Source organism: Pyrus communis, chromosome 4 (genome assembly GCF_041283825.1).
Source record: "Pyrus communis isolate YQ-2024b chromosome 4, ASM4128382v1, whole genome shotgun sequence".
In the NCBI taxonomy this organism is placed as follows: Eukaryota; Viridiplantae; Streptophyta; class Magnoliopsida; order Rosales; family Rosaceae; genus Pyrus; species Pyrus communis.
The window spans coordinates 1,048,101-1,065,750 of NC_142568.1; the positions used below are offsets into that span (position 1 = coordinate 1,048,101).

General features: G+C 36.3%; 1 protein-coding gene and 1 long non-coding RNA gene across 4 annotated transcripts; one reads left to right on the top strand and one right to left on the bottom strand.

Annotated features, from left to right (window-relative positions):
* The first annotated feature begins 5,697 nt into the window (after window positions 1-5,697).
* Window positions 5,698-11,828, top strand: LOC148697257 (uncharacterized). Of its 3 annotated transcripts, none has more exons than XR_015961298.1 (10): window positions 5,698-6,196; window positions 6,555-6,631; window positions 7,065-7,118; window positions 7,452-7,513; window positions 7,764-7,848; window positions 8,267-8,320; window positions 8,685-8,857; window positions 9,128-9,213; window positions 10,111-10,168; window positions 10,726-11,828. It is a non-coding gene; the product is annotated as an uncharacterized LOC148697257 (long non-coding RNA). The 3 variants fall into 3 exon arrangements; XR_015961299.1 differs by having other exon boundaries at window positions 5,699-6,196; window positions 8,715-8,857; XR_015961300.1 differs by lacking the exon at window positions 8,685-8,857 and having other exon boundaries at window positions 5,702-6,196.
* Window positions 11,829-13,404: 1,576 nt separating this feature from the next.
* LOC137722251 (uncharacterized) lies at window positions 13,405-15,640 on the bottom strand. Its single transcript, XM_068461221.2, has one exon. It carries the CDS (start codon window positions 15,459-15,461, stop codon window positions 13,563-13,565), a length of 1,899 nt encoding a protein of 632 aa, XP_068317322.2. The 5' UTR covers window positions 15,462-15,640; the 3' UTR covers window positions 13,405-13,562.
* Between the last annotated feature and the right edge of the window lie 2,010 nt (window positions 15,641-17,650).

Consider the following 17,650-nt stretch of genomic DNA (forward strand, 5'->3'; position numbering starts at 1 on the left):
AAATGAAAAGCTTAATGTGTGTTCGTGACTTGATGGGTGTTCGTCGATCTCGACAATATTTTTGGTCTTGTGTACTTCTCGACCGAGAAAATACCATGCTTATTTGTTGATAGTAGATGCAATAAGTGGAAGTCGCTGAACTGGGCGTGAGGCCTATTCATTTTTAACCCTCGCCGAAGAAGAATATTTGATGCCTTGCTGTTTGCCTAATTCAACAAGGCCCCGTGGTCTAGTGGTGTTTTCGCAATTTGGCTGGGATCCCCACAATGGAGATTTGGCTGAATAAAGAAAATTGAGGTTGGCTTTGGAGTCCGTGCCACTGAAAGCCTGCTTGAAAATGGAGTTTTCTCAAAAATTAGTCAGAAAGGATCGGCCTCGTCTTTGAGTTTGATTGCTGATCAGGACAAATGAGGGGATTTCGATATATATATATATATATATATATATATATATATATATATATATATATGTTGTGATTCCATTGAGGGTGCCAACCGAGCTCGGCGGTCGAAGACTTACCAAATGAAGTGAAGTGGTTTTTTTTTTTCATAGTCGAGATATTTTTTTCTCACTGAGCTCGGCGGACAAGTCTTTGCCGAGTAGAATGAGGCTTGAATTGAAAAAGTTGATTTTGTTGCTGGCGAATGACTCTTGTGCCATTGTTGTTTGGTACAAACCGCGAGCTAGTGAGCTATAGGAAATTCTGAAGTAGTGTTTGGATCCGATTTTACATCATCGACCTAAGCAATCGTGGCCGTTGGATGAGTAGGGTTTTAGACCGTTGAATAATAAAGTGGTTGAGATGATTTTCAATTACTATTGAGGAATAATATTGTGGTTTTAATCATACTATTATCTCTTAATATATATTAGATTATCTAAGCCTAATATTAGTTATATCCAGCTGGTTGTTTAAAGATAAGTGATGAGGCAAATCATATTACCAACTTGGAGGAACAGTTCAAGCGGGTTTGGGATGTTTGTACGACTCATGCGGCAATACAAATTACGAATGAATTAATTTCATTTAAAATCAATGCTTGCATTAGATAAAGGTGAAATGATGCAGTAGGTGGATGATGGTGATCAGGATCACATCGCGACATTTGATTTGCAAATGGTTTGCATGGATGAGACGGCATGAAAAATGAGCTTTTTATGGTCACCACGTGGAAGTTTAATGAAGATTATTTGGAATGGTAATTCCAAATGCATGCACTTGGACGTGAATATGGGTCTAAACATTGCACGGTTATTTAAAATGCTATGGAAGAGTTCCATGTGCTTGTAAATTGATATGATTGCATGGTTATCATAGTGGGATGACAATTATCAAAGTGTGTTGCTCATTTGGAATAATATTCATAGGAATATTATTTATTCCGATTGGATACTCCTAAGTCACGACAACAAATTCATAGCGTATTCATCAAGGCACGTCCCTATAAATACAAAGCGGCAGAGGACATTCGAGGGACCTCCAATTCAACACACAATTGCCCGGCACAAAACCTCTCAAACATCTTGAGATTTTTTATTTTCTTTTTCCACCGACACATCTTCAGTTTGGATAAACAGCACTGTTGCCGTAGAATCAGACAGTCGCGAAGCACCTTCAGTTTGGATAAACAGCACTGCGTCAAGGTCGACTGGTTATCTATCCAAGTCTCGGTCGAGAAGGATTTTCGAATCTTTATTGGCATAGGTCATCTCATTAGGCTTCTCGGCGAAGTGAGGTGTTACCAGGTTACTACATTCGGCACCCTGAAAGTCGAATTTGATATTGAACTTCGCAGAACTAGCAGCCTTGTCTTCAGGCTCGAGAACCCGAAGGCCGAGATGTGTGCCTTCCTCGGCCGCAGTCGCAAGATCAAGAAGTCAGCAACGCGCTCAACGCAACATTAATAAATTTTACTCATCAGCCGACGAGTTGGCACGCCCCGCATCAACAGAAAGACGTAGTTAGCTCATTAGTTACTTGGCCTACGCGCCACGTAAGCTTTGTAATTTTTAGGATCAACAAGTAGCTTGGCAATTTATTTTCGCCGAGTTACATTTGTACTCGGTGAAGCAAATATTAGTTGCATACTCGGTGGAATTTGAAACGGAGCTTCATAAGGGTTAGAATGCATGTTTTGTGGACTTCTTGAAGAATTAAATCATGTTCAGATGCATAATGCCAATATGTGGTTTCATGACAAGGGATTTCACATTTCACCTCGGTGATGGTTTTTGGGATGAAGTTGACAACCAAATGGCTTTCAACCAAATGGCCTTTGGTGGGATATGGTTTGTCCAAAAGCTTGAGATTACATAGTAATGACCTTCGGTGGCATTCGTTCGGTGGAAACTCAACTTCGGTCAAACGTCGTTTTATATTCAGGTTCTATGAATTGATTTCCATGGGGTTTGACTTTCATGGCCATGACCATAATATGGCTGCGTCATAGCCTCTCTTTATTTGGCCTAATGGCCAATGAATCAGTAAATGCCCAGGTACCATTTAAACAATGGGAGCAAAGCCTTGTATAGAGAATGAAGGCAGCAAAGAGAAACCACAACGCTGGCACAATAGAGGTGATTTTATCCGGGGAACAAAATTTCTTTTTCGGCAATACAACGTGATTTTGCTGGCTACAAACGATTAATTTCCTTAACCATTCGGCTTGTGAGTCGAAGTTCAAGGAAACTGAGGGCAATGTTTGGATCCGATTTTACACTATCGGTCCGTGCAATCAAGGCCGTTGAGTGAGTATAACTCCACACCGTTAAATAGAAAAGTGAAGATAATTTTGTCAAAGGATAATATTATGATTTTTTATCATAATAATTATTAGAAGACAAAATTATACTAGCATTATATATCCAAGCAAGCGGTGCAGTTCAAATGAGATTGGGACTCTTGTCATCGGATTGGAGCAGCATGGGTTTGATCAGAATTGTTAGGATGCATGATCTTAATGCATGCATGGGATAATGATGAAGTAAAAAATAATGTGATGTGATAAAGACAAGTGAGGTGATATTGCAATCTGCTTGCAATTAGCTTTGCATGTTGAAGTGTGTGGATTTAGTTAACAGGGCTGGATTGGTTGTTTTAATATTAATGGAAGGCTATGTTATGGGGCTCGACACACGTGTTGAATTTCTATCAAGAAATTTAAGTTCACAAGGAGATCAAAAGGATTTGGTGTGGTCACTGATGGTATATCATGAATATTCCGATAGTATCACAGAAAGACGGGTGCAATTTGGAAAACGTATTGGCAGGTCGCAGCTAAAGAGTATGAAGGAGACCTCACTGCTATACATATAGATGATGTGCAACATGGAAAGCTCATCTAATTCAACACACAAACCGTCTTGCACAAACTCTCGCTCTACGCGAAATCTCTCAACAACCTTGAGATTTTTATTTTCTTTTTCCCGCTCGACACATCTTCAGTTTGGATAAACAGTACTGTGAAAAGGCAACTGACGACATCTTCAATTTGGATAAACAGCACTGGAGCCGTAGAATCAGCCGATTAAGGAGTACCTTAAGTTTGGATAAACAAAATTGCTTATTGGCCGACTAATTACCTATCCAAGTCTCGGTCGACAAGGATTTTCGAGTCCTTGTTGGTAGAGGTCACCTCATCAGCCTTCTCGGCGAAGTGAGGTGTTACTAGGTTCCTATATTTAGCATATTGAAAGCCGAATTTGATATTGAACTTCGCAAAACTAGCAGCCTTATCTTCAGACTCTAGAACCCGAGGGCCGAGACGTGTTCCTTCCTCGGCCACAGTCGCAAGATCAAGAAGTCAGCAGCGCGCTCAACGCAACATCAACACATTTTACTCCTCGGCCGAGCTCGACCAATGAGTTGACACGCCCCGCACACAACCGAATGACATAGTTAGCTTATTAATTAATCGGTCTGCGTGCCACCTATACTTGGTAGGTTTTAGGTCAACAACAACACAGTGGGGGTGACGTGGAGCGCATGTGGCCATTTGGCTTCACACATGGGACAACCTACTATGATACTATATATATAAATTCGTCTTTGGTAGTAATGGTGGAATGAGGATCCCAAGGATCCTCAAATCACATCCATCCATGTACATCATGCGGTTAAAAATCATTGTAAATTTTTTTATTTAAAATTGAATATAAACAGTATTTGACGAAAACTAGCCTTACGATGTACGATGAACGGATGTGATTGTAGGATCCCCGAGATCCTCACAAAGAGGATCTGGCGAGGATCCTCTCTTGTAGTGGTGACAAACAACAATAAAGGTGGTTGTATTGGTGGGATTTAGATGGTGACAACAACGAAGTAATGGTGGCAATTGCCCTATACTTCGTTGTTGTTGTTTTTTTTTATAACAGAAAAAAAAAAAAAAAAAAAAAAAAAAAAAAAAAAAAACAAACAAACAAACGAACGAAGTGCATGGCAATGACTACATAGTGGTGGTGGCAAATAATGGTTGTGTTAACAATGTTTGTGAAAATGGTGGTTGAGAGGTGGTGGGAATGATGGTGGCAGAGTACGTGGAGGTGATGGTAATGGGTTGAAGAATGTGATGATGGTGGTGAGAGGTGGTGGTGGTGGTGGCCTTAACGGTGAGACGGTGGAGGTAGTGACATACATGATTTTTTATTAAAATTCAAATTTTTTTCATAGTGTATCTTTTATTTTTTTTTTATTTTAGAAACTATTTTTGAAAAACAAAGAAAACATTAATTTCATGTTTTATAGAATTTGGCTAAACATTATTTTATGAGTTTTTTGTTTTTTAAGTTTATTTTCACAAAATAGTTTGTCAACGCGTTTTCACCGTTATTGTATTTGTAAAATGAAACCTTATTTTGCAGAACGTTAACGAACCTTGATGGTGAGGCACGATTCGTACCCACTATACAAACCGGGTTCTTATCATTGATGAACAATTCACTTGTATTCTCAATGGTACGTCTGATAAGGATTATCAGAAATTCAATTGTTTTCTTGACGAAGATTTTTTTATTTTATTTTTTGGGTCATAATGAAGACTTTTTAATATGAAATGAGCAATAAACGCAGAGGGAGGAGGAAGAAGGGGAAGTACAGTTTTACTCCTTACCTAACGGATAGTTAATGGAAAGATTATTTTTGGATTAAATTTGCTAATAGACTTCATTATAAGGGTATAAATTTTAATTTTTTTTTTTTTACCACGAGACTATCTTCCAATTATCTTATCACCACAATGACCATTTATCCGATTAAGCCTAAAAGAAAAGGTGAACAAGAGTCGGAAGCCAAACAACAAATAATCACACTAGATGAATCACTTGCAAGCTAGAGATACCATGTGTGTTTATCATTTGCCTAAGAACTTTTAATTAAAAACGCACAAAATTTTAATTAATTTTGGAAATTTAGGATGGGAAAGCAATTTTTCCTTGTTTGAGAACTTGCCGCGAGAGAAAAGGAAAATGTGAAGTAAAAAAAAACGTGGAAACCGGGGATGAAGCTTTCCAAGTTCAATTTCTGTCTAAAAAGGTGTAATTTCCCAATTACTTTAGTCTAAAGAAGCTGGCAAAATTGCACTGTAGAAATGAACAGTGTTTTGGACCACATTTCAGTTTATTTACAAGATTGCCACTATGGTGAAGGCGGCTAGGTTAGTTCGTTTTGGGCTGTCTGTTTGCTGGGCTTACCTCAATTGTTGATGAGGCCGGCCCTTTGGGTGTTCAAATGATGGGAATGCCCATCTAGGGTTAGGATCGGACGGCCCGGATTAAAACTTTGGAGGATACTTTTGTCATCTTAATTGTCGGAACTGATTGGGATCGATGATGAGGGGATTGTAGGGCAGACGGGAGGCCATTATCAGTTTCTGCTACTCTCTGCAAACCCAAATTTCTTCGTATCGTTCCAGTATTCAACGACAAATCCAGATCCCTAAACGCAAATTTCTTCATTTTTTCCCTCCTCCCGTTCCCGCAGGAGCGTCAGATGTATCCAGATGAGCAGATCCTCAAGTCCAAGATCCTCAAGGCCACATCGTCACCAAAGTCATCGAGTACGGCCAGAAGCATGTAGAGCTTTGAGACGGCGATAGCACCGACGTCGGCAAGAGCGGCGATTAGACTATCAAGAAGTTTGTCGGACTTCATCAACGAGATCAAAGCTGATCAGAATGTTCTCTTTGATCTGGTCTTGGTGAGTATCGTGATCCCAACTCTTTGTTATTATTAGTTCAATTTCTCTGTTTGAGTCATTGCAGAGTTTTCTGTCACTCAAAAGCAGGAGTCGCTTCGGCTCTTCATTGTTCAGCAGCTGCACCAGAAACGATTTGATTTGATTACGAGTCTTAATCTGTTTAAATAATTATATATATTGTTTGGCTGTCTGCTATACAAATTACCACAAAACAAGAAAGATTTAGTCACAAGTAAATAAAACTATAATTCTCTTAATTAATGCTGCAAAATCTGTGTTGGGTCAATAATTGCAAGCTATTTTTTCCGAGAAACAATCAGATTATTGGATCTAAGTTGCTAATTGTTTTAATTTTGAGGCTTCAATAAAATCAGCACCCACAACTGGAGGAGTCAAGAAGCCTAACCGCTACCGACCTGGAATCGTCGCTCTTCGGTAAGTTTTCAACACAATATAGTTCAAATCCTCTGAATCATGTTCTTGAATTTTACAATTATGATCGTGTTCTTTGCATTTCGTTATCCGAACTCTATTCGTTGAATTTGGTTACCTAAATCGTGCCTAATATTTGATGTGGCCAGTGGCTTTGTTGTATGGCTGGCTGATGTGATTTGGGAGTGTTTTTAGTTAATGGGAGACATGGGACAAAGGTGTGGGGCAGCGAAGTCACGTGGGATTAGGAATTTAGGATAGTAGAGTATTTGCTAATTTATAGGATTAGAAGTCTTCCTTTAGTTTTGTCTTGGTGTGATGAAAAAAAAAAAAAAGGGTGAGTAATTTTAACTCCTGTTTAAGGTAATAACATGTGAATTGTTCTCAGGTATATTGGAACTAAATTTTTCATGATGCTCTTTCCTTTTCTTCTCAGTGAAAAAACATACTAAAGCAACAACGTTATGGTGGTGGGAATAAGCGTTCTCAGGTATGTATGGATGTGTGATATGAATTAGCTGACTGGTGTTGAAGCATCAGTCAATAAAAAACAGATAGGATCTCAAATATTATACATTAATCCATACATAATGTTTTTGTTATCTGCCCTGCATCAAGGTGAGAAAGGCCTTCTTTATTTCGGGCTCAATTATTAATTGAAAACTCATTCATATTTTTTTTCATAGAAATTCCGTCATTATGCACTGCTGTTTAATTGCTCTTTTTGGGTTTTCTAGCCAAAAAGTAGGTCAGTGTATATTTATTTAGCTCCCCTGATTTTCTTTTTTAATTTATTTTTTGTTTGTTTTGTTGGGTGATGCAGTTTGATCGAATCAGGTTGAATTGAATAATCCTTGAAGTGACAAGAAGAAGCTGACTGAGCAAGTAATAATTCTTAATTACTTACATGTTTTCATTTTAATTTATGATTTGATTGGCCCTCATAGAAATTTCGAGCTCCATAATTGTTGGACCATTGATGTGTTATGAGTATTGATTAGTGTAGTTGTGTAAATATAGTGTATGGGTGTTAAGTAATTCAGATGTTATAGACGATCTCAGAAGGGAAGGGGTATCCCCTTCTTCTTTTTTCTCTTGAACTCTCTCTATCAAAAAACTAAAACGTGGCCGCCAGTTTTCTTATCCTTTAATCGCCGATCTCCTCAGGTTTGCCTCAAGCCAGTGAAGGAATCAGGGTAACAGAGCCCAGACTATAAGAGGTATATTTTCACATCCCTTAATTTTTATTTTATTTTATTAATTTCAACCAGATCTGAGAATTTCTAAGTCATGGATCTATGAATAGTGTGTGTTGAGTCTCTGAGCATCTCTATTTTTTTTTTTTCATCAAATAGTCTCTGTAGTGTCTCTGTGTGTTTGTGCATCCATGTATGAATATGATCTCTGCAAGCTCATTATTGTCCTGGGAAACCACCTAAATTATTGATACCTTGCTTTCTACGTACAATGTTATCAAGTTCTATTTTCTAGATTTCTGATTTTGGGGTGGAGGAAGTGCTAATATAGTAATTTTCAGGTATTTTGTGTCTTTTGGGTAACTTTGTGATATGCAGTTGATTTTAGGAATTGATTTATAGTGGAATGCACTGACATAAGTTATTGTTTTTGTTAATGCAGATGACGGAAATTGACCCGAGTTCAAACTGAAACAATATGATTATTTTGGTTATGGTGAGAACTCTGAACCCTTTCTTAATCTTTCCTGTTTTTGGAATTGAGAAATTGGGTTACTTTTATGATGATTCACCGAGAATTTGTTAATCGCTTTAATGCATATCAGATAGGGTTTCTGCTTTGTAGGATCTATTTCTGGTCTTTAGAAATTGCTTGATTTGGTATTGTCAAATGGTATATGAATTTCCATGTTCACTTTGTCAGTATGTTGTTGTAGTAGTTTAATTGGATGCGATATAAATTGAGGTGTTGACATGAAATCGGACACAGGTAGTTTTCCTTGATTTCACGGGATAAAGTTGTAGTTTGATTTAGGCTATAAATGATAACCAAATTAAGTTGAATGAGTTGTCACAATCAGAGACGGCTGATGGCATTTTGAACTGCTCAGATACAATTGAAGTGGAGAAGGATAGCTCAGTGGCTTCCTAAGGTGCAATGCTACTTCAGAATGCTTTAGTTCAGAAGCCGGCAGAATCAAATTACAATCTTGGGCCAAGAAAAAAATCATTATCTGATATTGGGAACCTACTGGTATGCTTCATTATCCTTTTTGAACCCTGCTTTATTTTTCTTAAAGAACTAAAATGTTTTATAGTGAGTACTTTGTTCTCTGCTCTATTAATTTTCTTACCCTTATATGGGACTGTTTGCGCTTTAGAAGTATTTTTTTAAGGTACTTATGACTCCTAATTGCCATTTTGCATTCAAAATATACTCTATTGCTTGCTGGGGTTTACTCCTTGGAGCATTTCATTTTGGTTCTCCTTACTCTCTGACTGAAAAATTTTAAACCCTATATAGGTGAATGCAGACGTTGCAAAACCTGCCTTAAAGAACTGTAGATGCTGAAGACAAAAAAGAAGCAAAGGATACATTGCAAGCATAAGGTTGAGATATGGAAGAGAACATTATTCTTCATTTGCCTACGCTTTTTACTACAAATTTAATTTAAATGCTTGAAACTTACGATGTCATATCATAATTCAGTACGAATATATTTGGATTATTGGATAAGCATCGGCCAATTGGAAGGTTATTGACTTTTCTTATAAAGAAATCAAAGTCATCTTCTCATTTTTGACGTTGAAGATTTGGTTGCATTTTAATATTTATAGGCCAAGATGAAAGAAAAAGATTAGGCTAATTGTTTATGAGCCCCTAAAATCTATAGTGACCTATTGGAAATTATATGATATTTTACATGTCCTAAAGGTTAACGTGCCAAGTCATTATGCTGGCACTATTCTGTTTTAGTATTTGTTGGATTAGAATGTACTCATTGTTTTAAGTGAGTATTATTTTTGAACTCTTATGGAGCTTCTTTGGTATGGTAAGTTAAGTTGCATATCCTTTTTTTCGTTAACGGAATTCATTATCTTGCTATATTGGCAATTAGCAGTGTGTGACAATTGGTAAAGTGTACGAATACATGTGTGGAAGTTTGAATTGTACAGATGAAAGTGAATTTTAACAACTCTTACGATTGAATTTGTAACACAGTTTAGCAATTTTTTTCAAAAACTAACTATTTCTGCCAAATACTCAAGTATTATGTCTTCTACTTTTCTACTTTCCCTTTTCTGTGTTTTCCCCATGGAGTAGGCTAATTACATGAAACAATGAGTATAATACTGATGATGCAATATGATCTACAAATGAATGGTTTCTTATAGCATGCATATCCATATATAGCAAGCAAAGTTTCACTTAATTGGTTATTATATTTGATTTGAGTTAAACTTGAATTTCTGGATTTTGACTTTTAGTTTGTTTCTCTGTTGCAGAGTTGGCTTCATTTCATTCCAGTGACTCTTTAAATAGGTCCAAGAACTCACTAAATAGGTAATTGTCTTATATTTTCTTCCCTCTTTGTGTTTATGTTTATTTTTCCTAAGTTGTGTTCGAATATGACAAACAAGAACTACAAGGGCAGCTAAGAATATCCAGCAATCCATTACCGGTTGAACAATTAATTGGCCATATATCTTAGTACAGTTAGGTCAGGTTTTTGGGGATGGTTGTCTCTCTATATATTTGTTTCATTTTCTCTCATTTTGGGTATTCTTCTCTGTTCTGTGTATTTATTCTTTGTTTTAAGGTCAGTTGCCTATTTTTATTTTATGTTTTTTTTTTGTGGGTTTTCAATTCGTTAATTTGTGACTCTGTTTAGATTTTAATTTCTTCTTTCGTTTATGATTAAATCGATGTTGGGTTTTGGTTGTTGAAAATATGATTTTTTCTGCTTAAGCTTCTTGGCATTTTTCTGGGATTTTTAGGCTTTCAGTTGCAAGGGTAACAGAACCCTAAAATCCCAGAATTCGGTATTGGTATTTGTATTAATGAATTTCCATTTCTCTCCCAAAACAATTTGTTAATTGAAAATTGTTTTCTTTCTGCAGAAGGTGGTAGTGAAATTGGATTTACATAACGACAGAGAAAATAAAAAGGCCTTGAAAGCAGTCTCCAGCCTTATAGGTATCAATTTTTTCTTTTAAGCATGTTGGTTTAATTTGGCTCCGTGGAAAACTTAGAATATAATAAAAATGTAAAAACAATTATGAATTATTTTTCATTCATCAGGATTCACTAAGTTCTTTGTATTGGTTGATAAGTTACTGAAAATTTGTCAAGTTTTATGTTTTTATGTATGCTTATTGTGTATAAAATGATCCGTGTCTGTAAAAATTGAACCTTTGGCTTATTTCTGTTCAAAAATTAAATTTTTCGATCTGCTTTTTCATATTGTGGGATGAGTATTTTGTAAAAACTTGACCTTTGGCTCATACATGTGTAAACCTGAGGATTTGGAGTTGTTTTCTCTGTTGGTTATGAATTTTAGGTGACTAAATTGGTGGTTTCGTATATTAAGTTAAGTTACAAAGTAGATTTTTCCTTCGTTTTGGAATAGTGTGTAGCGAAGTTCCTGTTCATTACAATATTATGATTTTGATAAGAGCTTTGTCTACATGTTTTTTGTTGAGTAATGGTTTACTTGGTTAGAAGAAACTCTTTGAGGTTATGTTAAAATCTATTTTGTGGATGAATCTAATTAGTTAAATTTGTCGGGTTTAAGTTATGTAAGAAATTTAATTGCAAAGTTGAGTCTTTTTTTTTCTGAGTTATGTTAATAATTCTACCTAATTTTTTTGTAAATTCATGGTTGGGTTTAAGTTATATTATTAAACATAGATCATTAAAGTCTCAGGACAACTGGATGTTTGTTTACTTGCACAAATTTTTTGTGCATAGAAGTTTGTTTCTGCTTCTCAGGTTCTTTGTCCCCGTGTTTATTAATTGTGTTTTTCTCTATTCATTTGGGCTGTCTCAGTGATTAAAGATCTTAGTCACGGTTCTTTCCCTATCATTTCAAGCTAGATTAGCTGATGAGTGATGCTCTTTGTACTGGTGCGGTATCATTGGTGCTCACTTTGTATTTTTCCAGTCACTATATATCTGCTCAACTCTTGGGTCAATTATTTGCCAGTAGGAATGTTTAATTGCTTGATCAATGATTTCGATCCAATTTGAAGAAGAAATAGTACTTTTGTTCACTAGGGATTGAGACTCACATATGAGTAAGATGTCCCAATTGTTTAATGATTCTTAGGTGCTATGTCTTTTTAGTTGCTTTGTATAGAAACTATTCATGCCTATTGCGCCTAATATATTTAAGTCCCGCGGCAACGCGCGGGCATATTTTCTCGTTACAACTATGACGAGAGTCGCAAATTCATGTGGAGGAAATCTAGGGCGTACCAATTTTCACGAATTGGGATGATTGGGTGCCAAATTCCAAATAACAGAATTTTAATTATTGTAAATTGTAACCCCGTCATTTAAAATTCTAAATTTGGACAAAAATGCCCTTAAGACAAAAAAAAACTTTAAAGGCATCCCAAAATAATGCATCCAATAAGGCAGAGGCATTTTCATCATTTTAACAGTGTATTTTTTAATAATTAATTTTGTGTATTTTTTTTAAATTAGTACCTCCCAATAGGTTAGCAGTAATGTGATTCAACCATTATGAGGCTAAGCCCACCGCCATCCCCCTTAGTGTAGATAATATCGTTTGTTAGAAGAAAAAAACAATCATTTGACAACTAATTTAATCACATTATTATCCGCATGCGAAAGAATTTTTTTTATAACTAGCATTACACGCCTTTAAAGATGTTTTGAACGTGTTTAAAAATAGAGAAAATAATATTTTATAAACAGTTAATTGAATCACATTATTGCTAGTCCATTGTAAGGTTATGCCCACCCCCTCCCCCTTAGTGTAGATAATATCGTTTGTTAATAAAACATCATTTGACAACTAATTTAATCACATTATTATCCGCGTGTGAATGAAATTTTTTATAACCAGCATTATACGTCTCTTAAGATGTTTTGAATGTGTTTAAAAATAGAGAAATTGAATCATATTATTGCTAGACTATTGTGAGGAACTAATTAAAAAAAACCAAAAAAAATTAATTAATTTAAAAAATAATGTTAAAATGACGAAAATGCCCCTACTTTATTTGATATATTATTTTGGGATGCCCTTGAAGTTTTTTGTCTTGAGGGCATTTTTGTTCAAATTTTTTTGTTCAAATTTGGTGACACCAAAATCACTATTCACCTTTCCATTTGCTTTTCCGTTGGCTTTATATATAAATTTAAAAATTCATCATCATAGTGTAAAGGTTTAACTAGTTCAGTTGTAAATATCAATCACCGATATCATGTAGTTGTTCGTTAGTGACATCCGAAAACTCACGCAACATATACCTAGTTCATCACGCAAGCCACACTCACAAGGAGAAATATTCTGCAAAAAAAATTGCCTTCTAAAACAAAACGTCCACGTTGAATTTCGAGTTCAGGTATCAATACTTTTTCGATCACTTCTTTATACAAGCCCCGTAGCTTCAATGGTTCTCTCCGATGTGCCGCCACGAGCACTGATCTTCATCCATTCCAAAGTTTACCACAACTAACAATATTGCGTGGTCACTAGAAGTTAGAACAATAAATAAAATGTGCACATAATGTAGGATTTAACGAGGCAAAACCCACCATGGGAAAAATTGTCGGGCTCCCAAGCCAGGACAAACACTAAGAGAAATGAATTACAAAACTCATCTTGCTAGACAGTATAAAACATCATCTAGCTGGTTGTGTTTAAGGAACATCAACAATGCCAACAATTAGGATACAACTATATATATGTTGGACAATTTGAGCATTATCCTGCTAATCCAATGTGGCTTTTACGGCGAAAACGCCCCAAAGTTTGTTGCATTTCCAGATCAGGCATCAATCCTATTTGGATCATTTCTTTAACAAGCCTCAAAACTTCACTGATTCTGTCAACGCTTATATAGCCGTTGACCAAGGTTTTATAGGAAGCAATATCAGGCGCATAACCCATAATCACCATTAAGTTCAAGACCACCTTCGCCTTATCCATTCTGCCATGCAAACAATATTCACTAACCAGCATACTGCAAGTTATTGTGCTGAGTTTCATACCGTATTCAATTGTTGCCTCAAATATTTTGTGAGTCTCTTCTGTCATCCCACCTTTGCGGATAGCATCCAAAAGTATTACCAAAGTAACGGTATTAGGCAAGAGTCCCCGGCCTACCATATCATCAAACAACCTTGTGGCTTCTTCCCATTGAGCTGTACGGCACACGCCATGGATTAAACTGTTGTAAGTGATAACATTTGGGGCAATACCTTCATCTAGCATTCTATTAAACACCCTTGTAGATTCTCTCAATTGGCTGGTCCGGCACAATCCATTAATTAAGGAGCTGTAAGTCACAACATCAGGCTTTTCCCCGCTACTGATCATTTCTTCCACAAGATTCAGTGCCTCCGCTGTCTTCCCTTTCTTGCATAAAGCATTCAGAACAACATTGTATGTAACAATATTAGGCAAGGCTCCATAACCAATCATGGTTTTGAAGAACCTCACACCTTCCTCCCAGTTACCAGACTTGCATGATGCAGAAATCAAGGAAGTAAAAGTGACAACATCAGGCTTTATGCCTTTCGTTGTCATATTTTCCAACAGAGTAAGTGCTTCTTGAATTCTTTCTTCCTTGCAAAGACCGCTGATAAGAACATTATATGTGTATACATTGGGTGAAATTCCACTGTTAAGCATGCAAATCAAGAAGCTCTTGGCTTTTTCCAACCTCCCTGATTGGCACAATGCATAAATTAGAGTGTTATACGTGACAACATCTGGCCTGACTCCTTGATCTACCATTTCTTCAAAAAGAGAGAGCACTTCTTCCCAGCGACTCATGTTGCATAACCCATGAATCAAAGTGTTATAAGTGATAATATCCGGTACAACATTTTTGCTGATCATATCTCGAAATAGGGTCAAGGCCTCATCTACTTGTCTTTCCTTACACAGGCTATTTATGATGGGATTGTAGCAGTCTTGTTTGGGCTTGAACCTTCCATCTTCCAACATATTCATAAGTATCTCAAGTGCCTTAGAAGTTTTCCCAGCCTTGCATAGTCCTTTGATCATGGTAGCATAAGTGATTTCATTGCATGTGTATCCCTTCTCTTGTATTAACTTGAACAGCTCCATTGCCTCAGCCCAGGAACTGTACTTGCAAAGCCCGTGAAGTAAAGTATTTATAGAATGAGCATCGGGTTGAAGACCATATTTAAGGGTAGTTGCTAAAACAGAGAAACCCAAGTCCACCCGGTTCAGACGGCACAAGCAATTCAGAACAATATTCATTGTACAGACATCAGGTCGGAATTGAGCGCAACCCATCAACTGTTTACACATAGAAACCACAGCAGAATACTCCTTCATCTTGGAGAGTGCCCCAAACAAACAATTGAAAGTCCAAATAGAGGGCAAGGGTTTGGTTTGAATCATGGAATCGAAGTAACCGAATGCTTCATCTTTCCTAATCTTTCCAGATTTGCATCGAGTTTGAATCAAATTGTCCGATTCCGAATGGGTTTGATTAAATCTATCTGTACTAGTAGCACTAGCATTGCCAGCAGCGGAATGAAATCCATCTTTTTTGTGCAGAAAGGTAAAAATGAATGAAGGATTACCTGTTGAGTTAGGAAGTCTCGTGGTTATCACCTTTATCTTCATCTTCCACAGATTCAGCCCAGTTCATGAAATCCCATGAATTTCAATCCTTCTCTGGAATCAAGCTGCAATTGAAAAGAAACTGACTTCAATTGGTTCTTGTTTCAAACCCTAATTCAGTATTCTTAAAAACAACACCTTTATGCTCATGACATAAAATATGCAACATGTATTTACGGAGTGTTATAATCTATATAAGACTAAAAATGTGAAGTTTTTAAAAACTTCTTACATACCGCTCTATTATTATTATTATTATTATTATTATTATTTTTGAGGAATACAACTTAATTAAAAAGAAAAAAACAATAAAAATACAAAATAAAACTACCTCACGCGCATGAGTAAGTGACCATTTGTCACAGTAATGAAAATGTGTTGTGCCAAGTTTGAATCTCGTCGGGAGTTAATCTAACATTTAACTTACTAATGCTATCATAAGCATATGACAAAAGGACTAGCATAAATGGAATGCGATGGCAAAAAAAGTGAAACTTTCATAATACCTAAATTGCCCTTCTTCTATTAGGCATTTTTGAGTACTTATATATGTAAGTTACTTTTTAATGACTTTGTTGAGTCAAACTAACGACTTAAGATAATGTTAAGGGATCAAATTTTTTAAACAAAACCACAAAGTTAATGCGCACTTGTCCTATCACTAAATTTTTTGTTTCATTCTTAAACTATAATTTTTGTTTCACATTATAAACCCCAAAAGTAGTCAACCAAAAAATATCATTGTACAATCCTCCAATAAGCAAAAGCCAAAAAGAAGTTTTAAAAAACCAATATCTTGATCAATGTAGAGTTTGAAAATGACTTTTTAGAGAAAATATTTTTAGATTTTAAAAGTGCTTAAAGTATTTCTTGCAAGAAGACAATTATGTGTTCTTTGCACGAAGCAATAAAATGTTTTTCAAGACTGCATTTTTACTAAGTATTGGTTCCAAAAACATTTTCCCCAAAATCGCTTTCAATTATTTTAAAAGCTGGACTTGCCACAAAAGAGTTCGCTTCTAGAATTCCTCAAATGAGTTCACCTTGTTGTGACTAATTTTGAGTTTGCTCCATGAGTTCATTGTTTCTTGTTTTCAGCAGATTGTTCTAGGAGAACGTTGCTGGCTGAAGCACATAATTAAAAGAGCAAACAACTTCATCATCAACGTCTAAACACGCATACTGAATCAGTTGTGACACTATTAATGCAGCGAAGGATTCCTAATCAAAAGGAAATCCAAGTACATATAGAGAAGCTAAAACGCCTAGGACTAGGACTGCGTATGAATCTCGGTTTCCTTGACAGAAGCAGATGATGCGATGGAGACGACGGTGGTGGAGTTGCACAGGCAGATAAAGTAGTACGTGATAGATTTGCAGACAAAAGTTAGATGCATATGCATGACTAACAAATCTCACTAATATCTGAGAGTTCCAATATATATAAACACAGCAGAGGCCTATAATACCTCGTAAAATCAACAGACTTGAATCAATAGGCCGTGCCAGTTCATAAAGCAATCGACATAGCAATAAGAGCAGACAAATGGATTACTGTTATGGAGAAACAACAGAGATTACCGAAAGCACAAGTCATCGATGCAGTTTGAAAGAACTATACAACAGAAATCCCTTCTCTTAAGCTGCTCAGCTTCATTATCGATTACCTTAAAATCAAAGTATAATTTGACCGCCTTAGCAAGAACAGAACTACATTACTCTGATGCAAAGGACAGTACCTCACATGGATATAAGTAGCAAGAAAAGATACAATTACAAAAAGATGTATTCGACAGCACTAGTGGCGTTAAATCTAGGGGAGAAACCTAGTCGTGTGGCGACACATATATTGGGCTAAAAGCTCAATCCGGATATCCCAGACCATTTGGAGTGATAAAACTATATATATATGTGTGTGTGTGTGTGTGTGTCAATCTCTGAAAGCCAAACACAAACTAAATCATCAAATTAGTTTTGGCATTAATTTGCAAATACGCACCGCACCATCCACATCTTTACATTTGAAGCACGCAAGGATGCAAGATCAAAAGAATAACGAAGTGCTTTTTCGTACTACATCAATATACACTAAAAACAATAATGGGCTAAAGAAGACGCTTCTGAATCAGAGTGGGGAGGAGAACCATACTAACCTGACGCCGCTTACTCAGGACTCCGCAGGAGATCAAGGT

What these genes read in the sequence shown, in the direction of transcription:
- LOC137722251 (XM_068461221.2), bottom strand. Translation starts at nt 15,461, where the DNA reads ATGAAGATAAAGGTGATAACCACGAGACTTCCTAACTCAACAGGTAAT.